The sequence below is a fragment of the Delphinapterus leucas genome, unplaced genomic scaffold, assembly GCF_059928025.1.
Source record: "Delphinapterus leucas isolate spDelLeu-1000000601 "Yukka" unplaced genomic scaffold, BTC_Dleu_Yukka2 spDelLeu_asBTCV2_sq25, whole genome shotgun sequence".
Lineage (NCBI taxonomy): Eukaryota > Metazoa > Chordata > Mammalia > Artiodactyla > Monodontidae > Delphinapterus > Delphinapterus leucas.
In genome coordinates this window covers 17,218,086-17,231,369 of record NW_028322234.1, presented here as the reverse complement: position 1 = coordinate 17,231,369, position 13,284 = coordinate 17,218,086, and the positions used below count along the sequence as shown (strand labels likewise).

The window sequence follows — 13,284 nt, the reverse complement described above, 5'->3', positions numbered from 1 at the left end:
TACCCTGTTGATGCCAGGAACACTCCCACCCGTGCCAACCACAAACGTTCCTAGACATCAACAGTGTCCCCTGGAATGGACTTGCCCAGAAGAGAACCCCTGGACCTGAAGGTTTGGCTGACGTTCTGGGCGTTTTCTTCTCTGCAGGTTCATCAAGAAGCTGGAACACACCTGGAAGGCTCTCGTCCATGATGGGGTGAGCATCGTTTGTTCGTTCATTCCGTCCATCCGTCCACAAACGCACTGACCGTCTCCCTGGGCCAGGCACAGGTGCTAAAGAGCTGAGAGATGTGTCCCCCTTTCTGGAGCCACAGTCATGGGCCAAGGGGTCAGGGCTGAGATGAGGAAGCAAGGCAGCTGCAGGATCCTCAACGAGGGGTCCGAGCCATCCGTGAGCGGTACACGAAGGCTTCCTGGAGCGGGTCGGGGGGCCCCGAGCTGAGTGGGAAGGATTCCCAAGGACAGGCTGACCCGGAGAGTCAGGGGCCGGCCAGGCAGAGAGCATTCTGGGAACATGTGATGTGGAGGGCGTCTTGGGCCCCAGCTGCACCCTGGGGGCAATACTGCACAACTCTGACCCCTGCTGCCCCATGGGGGTGGGGCCTGCTTAGATGGACTGGCTCAGTTATTTGAGAAAAGCTTGAAATTCATGTTTTCCTGTGAGCGCAGCCAACCCGTGAACACTTGCAGTGAATTACTTCAGAATGTAAAAGACTGTGAGGACCAAGAGTTGGGGCTAAACAGAGCCTGCCTGTGGGCCCGAGGCAGCCCGCGCACCCCTGGTCCAGCTGCTCAGGCGGAGGCCTTTCCTCCCATGGGTCCCCCCGACCCCCGCAGGCCAGCTCTCACTCAAGTGCTAAGGGCTGTGTGTGTGCCTGCAGTCTGTAAAATCCAGCGTCCTAACTAGCCCGCCCACCACTCAGCGTCTGGAGGGTCTGGGGGACCTTCCGGAATAAGCGCTGAGAAGGTCCAGGTTGCAGCTGCGCGGCCGCAACCCCCATCAGAGGATTTGGGTCGACTCCCCAGGAGCCTCAAATGTCGATGGAAGTTAACCATCCAGGTGTGAGCATCCTGGGGCCAGTAGGATGGCCCTCAGTGTTGGGGGCCAGGTTCTTCCTGTGTGTTGCTGCACACCCCCAGGCGTTGTCCTCGGCCCCTGGCCCCAGCCGGAGGGAGGGGCGCCCTTCCTCTCAGGGTGGAGAGACTCTTCCGTTAGCTCAGCTCATCTCAGCTCGCCAGCCATTGGCCAGAACGTGGTCATGTGGCCATGTGGCCACGCCCCCACGCAGGCAAGGATAGAGTGCAGCGTTCATTGTGGGAGGCCTCATGTCCAGATGGGTTCTGTTATGTTACAGCTGGGGGAGGACACCGGACGGTGTCAGGGGACATCTGTGGTGGTCACACTGGGGGGCTCCTGGCATCGAGTGGGTGGGGACCGGGGATGCTGCTCCACACCCCATAGTGCCCAGGACAACCCCCAGAGAATGACCGGCCTGCTGTCAGCAGTGCTAGGGAGACCGTGCCATAGCGGGCGAGGAGACTGGATCCCAGGGACAGCAAGGGTGTCCGTCCAGGGGCCCAGCCCGTATCGCGCCCCGACCGTGTGCCGGGCTCCTTGCCTCACGTCCCTACATCCTGGCGAGCCCGGCAGCCTCCAGTCTCCGCGTGGCACAGATGAGGAGCAGTGCGTGGCCAGGGCTGCCCCCACCTGAGTGCAGGACGCCGGGCCTGCCTGCCCCGAGGACACCAGCCTCCCTCAGCCACAGGGACAGGCCTGCAACCCAGCTTTCGAAGCAGGCACGGGCCGTGCTCTCCCCTACCCTTGCTTTAGAGATTCTTTCCGGTTTCTTGATTTTGATACTTACCTGTTTACCTCTTTGAAACATGGTTCAAAAAGTTAAAATTACAGATGCGGTTATTAGGAAACCACCTTCCTGCTTCCCTGTCCCTACCTGCTCCTTGGGTCCCCTCCCCACAGAGGCTACATCCCGCCCCCGACACGGGAGCCCCCATGGGGCCACAGCACTCACACCTGCCTGCCCTCGGGCCCCTACTTCCCTTCCCAGGACACCATCTCTGTGCACCGACCCAGCTTCTACGCCGAGCGCTTCTTCAAGTTCATGAGCAACACGGTCTTCCGGAAGAACTCCTGTGAGTGCCCAGGCCCTCTGGGTGGGGGCGTGGAGGGAGGAGGGCGGAAGATCAAGGGCAGGGTAAACCTGGAGCGCTGGTCCTGTGTTCAGCCAGCCTTGGGCCTCAGGCGGGGACCTGGTCCAGGGCACAGCGCAGTGGGGGTGGCGCCCGCCCAACCCCAGTCCTCTCCTTCCCGCGCAGCCTTGAGCAAGTGACGCCCCTTCCGCACCTCAGTTTCCCCATCTGTACAGAGCCAGGAGGGGGAGGTGTGTTCACGCACGCGATCAGTGGGGAAGCACCGTTGCCAAGGAAACGGGACCTTGCCACACGGAAGCCGGCCGGTCATCAGCCCAACTGGGCGTCGTCGGGGAGGGCACAGGGGAATCGTGGTGGCCCCAGCCCATGGTGGCCTCTGGAGGTCCTGTGTCCGTGCTGGGCCTCCAGAGTCACGGACCCTGGTGCACCCCAGGCCGGACCCCACATGGGGCCTGAAGGGGTCTTTCTCCCTATGTGTCTGTCGTTGGCCCCCTCAACCCCTCACCCACCCCCAAAAGGCAGGGTGCTTGTTCACTCTGGTCATTCCACGTCCCCAGCGTCCAGCTCGGGGCCTGGCACACAGTAGGTGCTCAGTAAGCGTCTGTGGGCGTGGGGGTGGTCTTGGTGTGCGCCTTACTGTCCAGGCCTTGCACTCCATGGGTGCTCCACGCAGGCATCGGGAAGGGGCAGGCCCAGTGTCTGGCTCTCAGCTGGGGGGCTGCTCTCACTGCCTGGGCCAGATGTGTGCGGGCCATGAGCCAGCGCCGGTCACCTGCAGCTGGCTCTCGGCACAGCTCCACGTTCTGTGACATCTAGTTGTACGCTGAGGTTGACTGTGGAGGGACCGTTTACACCATGGAAATCGGCAAATACCACAAACCCAGCATCTGTCCCCAGAGAGCCGGCTGTTAACCTTTACCAGCACATCTCTTCCTGGAACCTTCTCAGGGTGCTGTGGTCCAGGGAGTGCCGGCCTCCAGGGACTGGATGGCTGTGCCTAAGGCAAACCGAGCGCCTACTGTATGCGGGAGCTAAGCTCGCCATGCTGGGGGCAGAGGTCACAGGGCCCGCTGGGAGAGGGTGGTGACAGGTCCTGACGGGGCGCAGAGGGCGTCTCGGGGTTTACCTGCCTCCCCTGACCCTGATGTTGCAGACAAGGACTTGGGGGCCCCGAGAGCTGAGCTGCGTTCCCCAGGCCGTTGCAGCCTGCATGGGAGCCAGACCCTTGGTGCTGAGCCCCACTGTCCCAGGCCCTTGACTTCCATGTCAGCGGCGGGGCCGTGGCCGGGTGGGCTGGGACACAGTGGGTGAGGCCCCAAAGTGCTTGGCAAATGTTGGCAGCTGCTGGTCTGCTGCTGTTTCTGGGGGCCGGGGTGGGAGTGCTGGGTCCCCACGGGCTCATCCCATCTCTCTTGACAGGCAGGACAGGTACCTGGGGCTCCTGGCACCTCCCGAGGCAAGCTGGGTGGAAAGCAGGGCAGGCTTTCTCCACCAAGAGTGAAGAGCACTGGGGGACAGGCTGGAGGCGGGGCTGGGGGGGGGCAACCAGGCTTTTGTACAACAGAGGCACCAGGGGCTGCAGGGCCCGGCCTCGGTGCTGCCACCCAAGCACCAACCGCCCTTCCTCTGCAGCCCTCAAGTCCTCGCCGTCCAAGAAGGGCCGCGGTGCCTTGCTGGCCGTCAAGCCCCTGGGGCCCACTGCTGCCTTCTCGGCCAGCCAGATCCCCAGCGAGCGGGAGGACGCGCAGTACGACCTGCGGGGGGCCCGCAGCTACCCAACGCTGGAGGACGAAGGTGAGCAGGCGGCCGGGAGATAAGGGGGCCCCTGGGGCAAGGCGTCGTCCCTGGGGGGCTGGGAAGGGAGGGGCTCAGGGAGCAACAGCAGCAGTCCAACAGGAGGAAGCGGCCCCTGCAGCTGGGCCCAGCCTGGATGGGAAGGGGCAGTGACTGGAACCCAGCTGGGAAGTGGGGAGCAGCTGGGACGGGGCCCCCGGAAGAGCCACAGCGAAGGTTGAGCATAGAATTTGCCTCCCCGCCCATCCCCCCCCAACCCACGCCCCAGAGGTGACAGGCTCCCTTCACATCAGAGGTGCACAGAGACCTGGAGGGATGAAGTACTTGATGGGGTTGGGCCTGATGTTCTGGAAGGTCCCTCCCGTCCCCTGGGTCAGAGATTCCAGGCAGGGAGGGGCTGGTGGAAGAGCATCAAGGAAGGGAGAAGCTGCCTGTGCAAGAGGCCCTGGGGTGCGACCTGGCCTAGCCTGTTGTGTGGGAGGCACAGTGAGGAGCCTGTGTGTCTGGAGCAGAGGGGGAGGGGGGAGAGGGCAGGTGAGGCCTGTGGAGCAGGACACCCTGGGGGCCGAAGGGAGGGGTTCGGATTTCAGTTTGAGAGCAGTGGGAAGCTACTGGAAGGTCTTATGCCGGGGGGAAATTGGAGCACATCTGCCCGCTTAAAGCTGGCAGGGACCACAGTGTGGGGTGGCAGGTGGGAGTGGGGGGCATGGGTGGTAGAGGGTGAGCCGAGTTGTAGGTGGAGCCCAGAGGCCTCCCAGGCCCCCGCAAGTGCCCACCCACTCCTCGCCACAGGCCGGCCAGACCTCCTGCCCTGCACACCGCCTTCTTTCGAGGAGGCCACCACCGCCTCCATCGCCACGACCCTGTCCTCCACGTCCCTCTCCATCCCAGAGCGGTCCCCCTCGGAGACATCAGAGCAGCCGCGGTACAGGTGAGCAGACCAGCCGTGTCCCTCCATGGGGGGCTGTGCGTGGGCGGGGCCTCGCCCCACTTCTCCCACCTCCTTGTGGTCTCTCTGCAGGCGGCGCACGCAGTCCTCCGGACAGGATGGCCGGTGAGCTGAGACCCCAGCCCTCTCCCTCTCTCCCGCCCGCCCGCCCCAGCACCTCCTCCGCTTTCCCCACCCAGAGCCCTTCGTCTCTGACCACTCCTTTCTGGGCACAGATTCAAGTCAGGCTCTAGACCGCATAGAATATCTCAGGTGATTTTGTGTCTGTCTCCCACCTGGGTGCCCAGAGGACCCTGCTCCCACACGTGCCTGTTGGTTCTTCTTTCTCTTTTTATTAATATTTTTATTCTAAGAGATACAAAAAGGAAAATAGTTAAGATGTTTCCCCCTGCCCCATGCCTGCTCCCCTTTCTGGGAGCAACCCCCCGGAGGGAGTTTTTGTCTCTTTCCGGAGATATTTGTGAATATACAAGCAGACACACGTTCGGGCCTGTCTCTCCTCGCATTCTGACCAGCGTGCACTCTGGGCGGCACACTGCCCCTTACTCTGTCACCTACCAGCAGAAGGTCACCTGTCTGAGCAGGTGGAGCATGTGCTGGTTGCCGTCCCTCTAATGGGCCATGGACACTTGGGTTGTTCCCAGTTGTTTGATCTTGTAACAGGACTGCAGTGAAGAGGGCATTTCTGTAATTAGTTTTTTTGGGATAATTCCTGCCAGTTGAAAAAAAAAGTCATGGTACAAAACATCTTTGGTGCAAAGTGCATCCCCCTCTGTCCAGCTACCTGCTCTGACGTCAGCCACCATTTTGCTCCCTGGTGTTGCCATCCAGAGATTCTGCACGCCTGGATGCTGCAATGTTCTGACCCACCTGCACCACGGGTCTCAGCCTGGAACCCCAGAACTACCTCACCCCCTAGTCCAGGCCCCAGGCAGGTGCCTAGCTGCCCCCAGGGGGTGGGCGGGATCCAGGCCACCATTCACTCATTATGCCTCTGCTGGTGCCAGAGTCACAGGATAGCCCCAGGTGGACTTTTGCAGCCCCCAGGCGGGCATGACGGCCAGAGGGACCAGGTGCGAGCTGGGCTGGCTCAGGGCCCTGGCCTGATGGTGCGCGGAGACAGCACCTCGTGGAGGCTACCAGCTTGTTACCGGGACTGGAAATTGGCACTGGCCTGGAGCTCGGCTGGTGCTCCTGGGGTGGGGGTGGGGGGCGGGTGAGGAGGGAAACTGAGGCGCGTCTTCCCATCGCCTCCAGGCCCCAGGAGGAGGCGCATGCGGAGGAGGACCTGCAGCAGATCACGGTGCAGGTGGAGCCCGCGTGCAGCGTGGAAATCGTGGTCCCCAAAGAGGAAGATGCGGGGTGAGTGGCCCTCGAGTCCCTGCAGTCCCGTTACGTGGTTCCTGCATTCCAGTTCTGCTCTGGCCCCATTGGTCGAGCGTGGTCACGTGGCCAGCTGTCCGCTGGGCAGGCTGGGAAAAGTAGTCCGCAAGCTGGGGGCGGGAATGGGGCTTCCGGGGCGTGGGGCGTGGGGCATGGGGGGGAAGGGAGCGCGTGATACCGGGAGCAGCGGGGGTCTTGCACTCGGGGAAGGGTCGCCTCCTCCAGGGCTCAGAGCCGCCCTGTCATCTGAGGTCACTTTCCCTCCCACCCTTCCTCTCTTCGCCCTCTTAGCTTTGCTGGGGCTTGCGAGACAGCAACTTACAAGCTTTTCAAAGAACCAGTTGGGGACTTAGTTACCTTTTCCCCTGTTGTGTTTTGTTTTTATTTCATTCACTGTAACTCGCCAGTAATGACTTCTTTCTAGCTGCTTCTGGTTTGTTTTCTCACTTGTTTCTTTTTTCCAGTGCTTAAATTCGTTTTTTTCTTTAATAATGAGGCCCTTAAGCCTATGTAGTTTCCTCTGAGTACTGCTTTTGCGGTGTCCCGTGGGTTTTGACGTGAAGCAGTTCTTTTATACTGACTCACATGTGCATGGTTAGTGATTTTTTTTCTTATTTCTTTTTTGAATTAAGATAGTGGCTTTCAACCACCTGAGAGTGATTTTGCCCTCAGGGGAGAGTGGGCAGCGTCTGGGAACATCTTTGGTGGTCACCGGGGGTGCTCTTAGCATCATGGTGGGAGCCAGGGACACTGCTCCACACCCCACAGCGCCCAGGATGGCCCCCAGCAGAGAATGACCTGCCCGATGTCAGCAGTGCTGAGGGGGAGACCCTGGACTAAGGCTTTTTAGGGGTGTCTCTCAAGTGTTTAAGATTTTTTGTTTACCTTTTTGGTACTTCTAACTTTATTAGGTTTCGAGCTGAAGAAAATGGCCTAAAAAAGTCTATGCTTTGGGGAATTCCCCGGTGGTTAAGACTGCGCTTCCACTACAGGGGGCAGGGGTTCGATCCCTGGTCGGGGAACTGAGATCCCGCATGCTGCTCAATGCAGCCAAAAAATACGCTATTTTTTTTTTTTTTTTTTTTTTTGGCTGGGTTGGGTCTTCGTTGCTGAGCGGGGGCTACTCTTCGTTGTGGTGCGCGGGCTTCTCATTGCAGTGGCTTCTCTTTGTTGCGGAGCAAGGGCTCCAGGCACGCAGGCTTCAGTAGTTGTGACAGGCGGGCTCAGTAGTTGTGGCTCTCGGGCTGTAGAGAGCAGGCCTAGTAGTTGCGGCGTACGGGCTTAGTTGCTCCACGGCATGTGGAATATTCCTGGACTAGGGCTCGAACCCGTGTCCCCCCTGCATTGGCAGGCAGATTCTTCACCACTGCATCACCAGGGAAGTCCCCAAAATTCACTTTTTAAGTGTCCGTGGACACTTGGGAGAAAAGTGTCTTCTCTGTGAAAAGATGGAAAGTTCTTTACAAGCCTTTTCTGTCCAGTGTCTTGATTGGTGTCATCGGTTCCTTTATGTCCTTACTTGCCTCTTATCTGTTTGGGCTGTTTAATTCTGTAATTGCCTTATCCAGTTCTTCTTGCCTTTCCCATAATTTTTGCTTTATATACTTTTTAGAATTTCTGTTCTATTTCTAGAGACTTTACTTAGCACTCCCAGCACACATTCCCAGGTGCACTTTGCTATTATTTCACACACACGCACCAGTTCCTGCCACTGTCAGCTTTTTTGCCATTAACTGAAGTGTCGCGGTGGGAAATGTCATTCAGTCTTTGCCCCACAAAACAAGTTGCCCTCAAACGTGACTGGAGAACCAGTTCTGCACGGTTACAGGTGCTCTTTCTTCTCAGAGCTCGTCATTTCATCCAGGAGGTGAAATTTAGTCACCAGTCACATGGCCGCCAGCCAAGGCCTCGGGCACGTTCCTCACCTTCACTCTGAGCCTCAGTTTCCTCATCTGTAACACAGGACAGCAGCAGCATCCCTCCTTCCCGAGTGGAAGTTTGGTGGGTTCATTCACACGAGGTCCTCAGACAGGCCTGGCACCTAGTAAGTGCTCAGAAAAGAGGAGAAAGAGGTTCTGGCCCCTCGGGGGTAGGTGCCATGTGTCCCCACCTTACAGACGAGGAAACTGAGGTTCCGAGAAAGAACGTGGTCCTCATGGCTGCCCAGCAAGTGAGTGGTGAGGCGGGGATCTGCCCACAGGCGTGAAGCTGAGCAAATAGAGGGGGAAGGGCCCGCCTGCTCGGGGGTGGGCACATTGTTCCCTGGGCTGCAGCAGTGCTTGGGGGTGTTCTGTTTGTTTTGTGCGGGAACTAGAACGTGTCAGACAGGATGCATCCCTGCAGTCGGACTCCCTGCGTCAAGGATGGTGCAGAGCAGGGAGGGTCCTGGGGTGTGGGCTGGAGAAGGCGCGGGCTGTCCAGAGCACCCCCAGCCAGGACTCCCGTGTCTTCCCCGTGTCCCCAGGGAGGGGTCATCCCCGGCCTGTGCCTCTGCCGCCGTCGAAGTGGAAACCGCCAGCCAGGCCTCTGAGCCCGCCAGCCAGGCCTCAGACGAGGAGGACGCGCCCGCCACAGACATCTACTTTGTAAGTCCTCCCGGGATCCCTCCCGTCGCCGGACCCTCCACCACCTGTGCTCACACGTGCACACACACGCACGTGCCTGTACGAACCCACGTGTGCTTACACCCACACCCGTTCACGCACACTGCTCCCTCACAGGCTCGTGCTGACACGTCGCACACTCAAGGCGCCTGTGCACACCTGCACGTGCACTCACACTCAGGCACACGGGCACACGTGGGTGCTCACCTTTCAACACTCAGGGCCACGTGCCCGGCCAGCACGCTCACACTCAGGTGTTGGGGAGCACCCCCGTCCCTCACCATCCAGCCCAGGCCCTCCGGCCCAGGCCTCATGACCACATCTGGTCACGAGCCAAGGCCCTGTCTTCAGCAGTGCCCCGGGAGACATCTGGAGTCGTCAAGTGCTCGGCCCCGCTGGCCTGAGGGGAGGCCCAGGCCCTGGGTGCCGGGCAGCCCGGGCTGGCCGTGGTGGGCTGGCATGACGTGCACCTTCTCCCTGGGTGGTGGGTGCAGAGGGCGGGCTCCGTGCGCAGGGAGGCCAGGGCCCCGCCGAGAGGGGCAGGTGGGCCCCACTGCCGCCTTCACAGGATGAGGGTGCACAGCTGCTCCCGGACGAGGTGGCGTCCGTCAGAGTCGGAAGGGGCCCTGCCCCGGGGACCCGGGGCCTCTCTCCAGCGCCGGGGGTCTCCTTCCCCACACACCTCCCATGGGCGGGCAGGGAGCTGAACCAGGAGCCTGGGTGAAGTGGGTGCCCGGGGGCCAGGGAGCCCCCGATAGTGGGTCCTGGAGCCATCTCCCTTGGGTGGCCCTGCTCAGGGATCCCACGGTCCCAGTTACAACAGAGAGGGCCAGACACGCACCCAGCCGCCCGTCCTCTTCCCGGACCTTCATTCTCACCTCTGACCCCTGCCCCTGCCCCAGGAAAATGAGCCGGGGCCTGCCCCCTGCCCGGCGCTGGGCCTTGGGGCCTGTTTGGGTGAGCTTGGCCCTCCCGCTGGCATCGCTGCTTCGTAACTAACACCGACCTCCCTGCTCTCGGTCCCCGAGCCAGTGCTGCCAGGGCACGGCCCTGCCTGGCCTGGAGGGTACCAAGTGCACCCTGTGTGTCCCCCCACCTGCCGTCAGCTCCCGCCGGGGCTGGTTGCTTCCCGCTCTCTGGATCTGTGGGAGGTGGCCCCTGGGGCCGTGTCCTGTCGTGTGCGTCAGGGTCCCGAAATCCCTGAGTGGGCAGCCGGGCCCCGCGCGGCAGAGAAGGAAGCCAGTGGGACCCCTGCCCGCACCTCCTGCTTGGCCATCGGCTCACCTGCCCCTCCCGGCGCCCTCCCTGCCTGACCACCTGCCAGATCCCTGTGGCCTCATCCTGTCACTTCATCCTGTCCTCTGTTTGCTTCCTCCCCCGCCCGCCCGGCCCGCCCAGTTCACCGATGGGAGGTACTGGATTTACTCTCCCCGGCATCGCCGACTGCGGGCCGTGACGCTGAGCTCCTCAGGGACTGTAAGTGACCGTGGCAGGCCTCCAGGGAGCCCAGCCCCGCCCCGCGCCGTGGGCAACAGGGAGCCACAGGTCCTGGCTGTTCCTCTTCCTCTGAGAAGGGACTTGGGGAAAATGTCACTGTGGCTGAGGTCAGCCGCGCTGGCCCGTGTGGGGCTCTGTGCTGCAGGCATCCCATGGGGACGTTGCTTACTCCCCTCTGAGGTGGGCATCACTGGGCCTGCGGGCACACAGCTGGGGCTCCAGGGGCTGGCCTGGCTGTGGCAGGGTCTGCATCTGACCCCCATCCCCTGGCCACCCTTGCCCCTTGTCCCAACCCTCCCGGGTCAGGGACGTGCCAGGTGCCCTGCTCCCACTTGTTCAGACCTCGCTGCTGACGGCTCCCACAGGGTGTCTGTCCCCTGAAGGGGGTAGCGTCATGAGTCAGCAGCGGGACTGCAAAGCCAAGCCCTTAACTGCAGGAGAAAGGAGCTGGTGTCTCCATACCCATTTCACAGATGGAGACACCGAGTCCCTGGCTCTCCAGGGAGCCCATGAGAGTACAGGGTAGACACAATCTGGATCCCAAGCTTCAGGCACCTGTGTGTCTAATAAACGCTTATCCACCCAGCGTGTCTGGGATGCTATGGGGATATTGTGTAGCGGTGGCATCGTTAGTACTTGTTATTGTCATTGTGAGCAATAAATGGGGGCCCAGAGAGGCCAAGTAACCTCCCAGAGGCACACAGCACTCAAACGGGCAGGACAAGGCAAAGGCCTAAAGCGAGACTTTGTGTTCTCAAGATGAGGCCCCTTGGAGACCACACTCCAGCCCCGTCAGCAGCCCCTCTGAGCGTCACTGGGTGTCGGGCGCTGCCGGGCGAGCCTGAAAAATTGAGACTGCTTCCACAGCCCTCCCACCATGCTCGGTCCAGCCAGGGATGCCGCTCCCCAGAGATGGTCCCAGAGTCGGGGACACGTGGCGCGCTAGGGCCGTGGGGTGGGGTGCTGTGGCAGAGGCTGCCTGGAGGGGGGTTGACCCGGACTTTTGAGAAGCGCGTAGGGTGTGGGGAGGCGGAAGAGGAAGGGCGGTCTTGGCTGGAGCACCGAAGAGGCAGGAGCCTGGAGGCCGACGGGAGGAGAGGAAGTGGCAAGAGGAAGGCTGGACCCCGAGGCCCGCCGTGCGGGGCAGGCGTGCCCTTGGCCCAACTTCCGCGGGTCACCCAGGGCCGGCTCCTCACGGGTTTCCCTGTGGGACCCCTGTGTCATCCCCACTCTGAGCCCAGCAGGGCAGCCACCCCAGTGTCAGGACCTGCCGTGGCCCCAGACGGGCCCGGCCCCGCCCCCCGGGCTCCCAGGTGGGCAGGGGGCCAGGGGGGTTATTGCTTTGTGACCCCCTGAAGGAATGAGCAGGGCCTGAGCTGGGGTCTCGCCCTGCTGCCCCAGATGCTTTGTGCAAACCCCTCCATAGGTGGACACGGTTCTCGTGGGTGCACGGCCTGGGCCCACACGGGTACCGGGACGGCCTGTGAGCTGCGGGGATGGTGGGGTGGTGGGGTGGAGAGGCGGCCGGCGGGCCCCAAGGGCAGCAGGGCAGAGGCTGGTTGCTGGTGGTGCCCCAACCCCGCCGAGGAGGGGTGGGTCTTGGGGTGCCATCGTGGGCTTAGGGGCCGTGGGACGCCCAGGGGGACGTGGCCAGGACAGGTGTGTGCTCTGGCGGCAGGGGTGGAGGTCACAGGCTGTGGGGGACGTTGAAGGAAGAGAGAACAGAAGGCGGCCGGGGGAGCCCCAAGAATGTTCTGGTGGTGAGAGCAGACCTGGGAGGGACGAGGGGGCCGGAGGAATGTATGTCCTCGCCGCGGTGGGACCTGGACTGGGACCCCACCCCAGACGCAGCTGGAGGAAGACCATCCTGTGGCCCCTCGGCGGCCAGTCCCCGCTCTGCCTGTCCCCAGGCCGGGACTTGGGCTCCGCTGCGCCCCCTCCCCAGGAAGGTGACCCTGGGCTCTTGGAGCGGGGCAGGGAGGCCTCTGCTGCTTGCTCTCTGGGTGGCGCCTGCCTGGGTCTCTCCTGAGCAAACCTGTGTGTGCCGGTGCTGAAAGGCTTCCCGGGTCAGGAAATGGGCTCCCCCCGTCGCCACCACTCAGGACCCCCAGCAGAGGGTCTCCAGGGTGCTGCCGGGCTAGGCTGGAGGTCAGGGTGCCATGGCGGGGGGTGGGGGGGGTGGGGGTGGACAGCAGAGCAAACCAAGCCCCGCCCACCCTCCCCGCCTCCTGCTGTGCCAGCCCTGCCTTGACCCCCCTGCTCACCGCTTCCTGCTGCCCGCCCCACCGCGCTCTGGCCACTCAGCCCCAGAGGCCCGGCCCCCCGGCCCCGCCGAGCCCGAGCGCCATCCGGGTTGGGGCAGGTCCCCGTCAGGGAGAGGGCAGCGGGGGCTGAGCCGCCCACCCGTGCCGCCTCGGGGGCCCCCTCTTTTATTTCTGTTTCTTCCTTCCTTCCTGTCGCCTCTGTCGCACCTCCTCGCACCCTGCTCTTCTTCTGCGCCCTTCCCGCACGTGCCGCCTGCCTGCCCTCCAGCCCACCGATGAGAGGAGCTGGGTGTACTCCCCGCTTCACTATAGCACGCAGGCCCACCCCGCCTCCGACGGCGAGAGCGACACAGTAAGTGCGCCGCGGCTGGCCAGCCGGGCCCACTCGGGGCTCAGGCCCGTGGCCTTGGCCAAGGAGGGCCTGCAGGCACCCCGGGACTGACAGGGAAACTGAGGCCCAGGGTGGGAGGGGCAGCCGGGCTCTACCGTGCGGGGGCCTGTGTCCAGCCCTCATGGCTCCTGGGGTCCCTGGCCCTCGGCATCAGCTGTGGGGCCCGACCCGGCCAGGGGAGGCCCGGCGGGTGTGGGTCCGGCCCCGGCCCAACATGGCCTCACCCGCCCCCTG

The 13,284-nt window shown here is 62.6% G+C and overlaps 1 protein-coding gene across 5 annotated transcripts in view; it reads left to right on the top strand.

The window, feature by feature from the left end:
- Positions 1-13,284, top strand: part of PIP5K1C (phosphatidylinositol-4-phosphate 5-kinase type 1 gamma) — a 59,895-nt gene that overhangs the window by 43,768 nt on the left and 2,843 nt on the right. For 2 of the 5 annotated variants that reach the window (XR_016391528.1, XM_022556955.3), the window contains exons 10-16: positions 148-196; positions 2,067-2,151; positions 3,802-3,963; positions 4,756-4,894; positions 4,985-5,017; positions 6,170-6,274; positions 8,760-8,880. Coding sequence is in view for 4 of the 5 variants with exons in the window: in XM_022556955.3 (XP_022412663.1) it covers positions 148-196; positions 2,067-2,151; positions 3,802-3,963; positions 4,756-4,894; positions 4,985-5,017; positions 6,170-6,274; positions 8,760-8,880 (694 nt within the window). In the remaining variant the exon portion in view is untranslated. Of the gene's footprint in view, positions 1-147; positions 197-2,066; positions 2,152-3,801; positions 3,964-4,755; positions 4,895-4,984; positions 5,018-6,169; positions 6,275-8,759; positions 8,881-10,296; position 13,284 lie in introns of those variants that run through there. The other 3 variants (XM_022556954.3, XM_022556951.3, XM_089905697.1) reach the window with 3 other exon arrangements.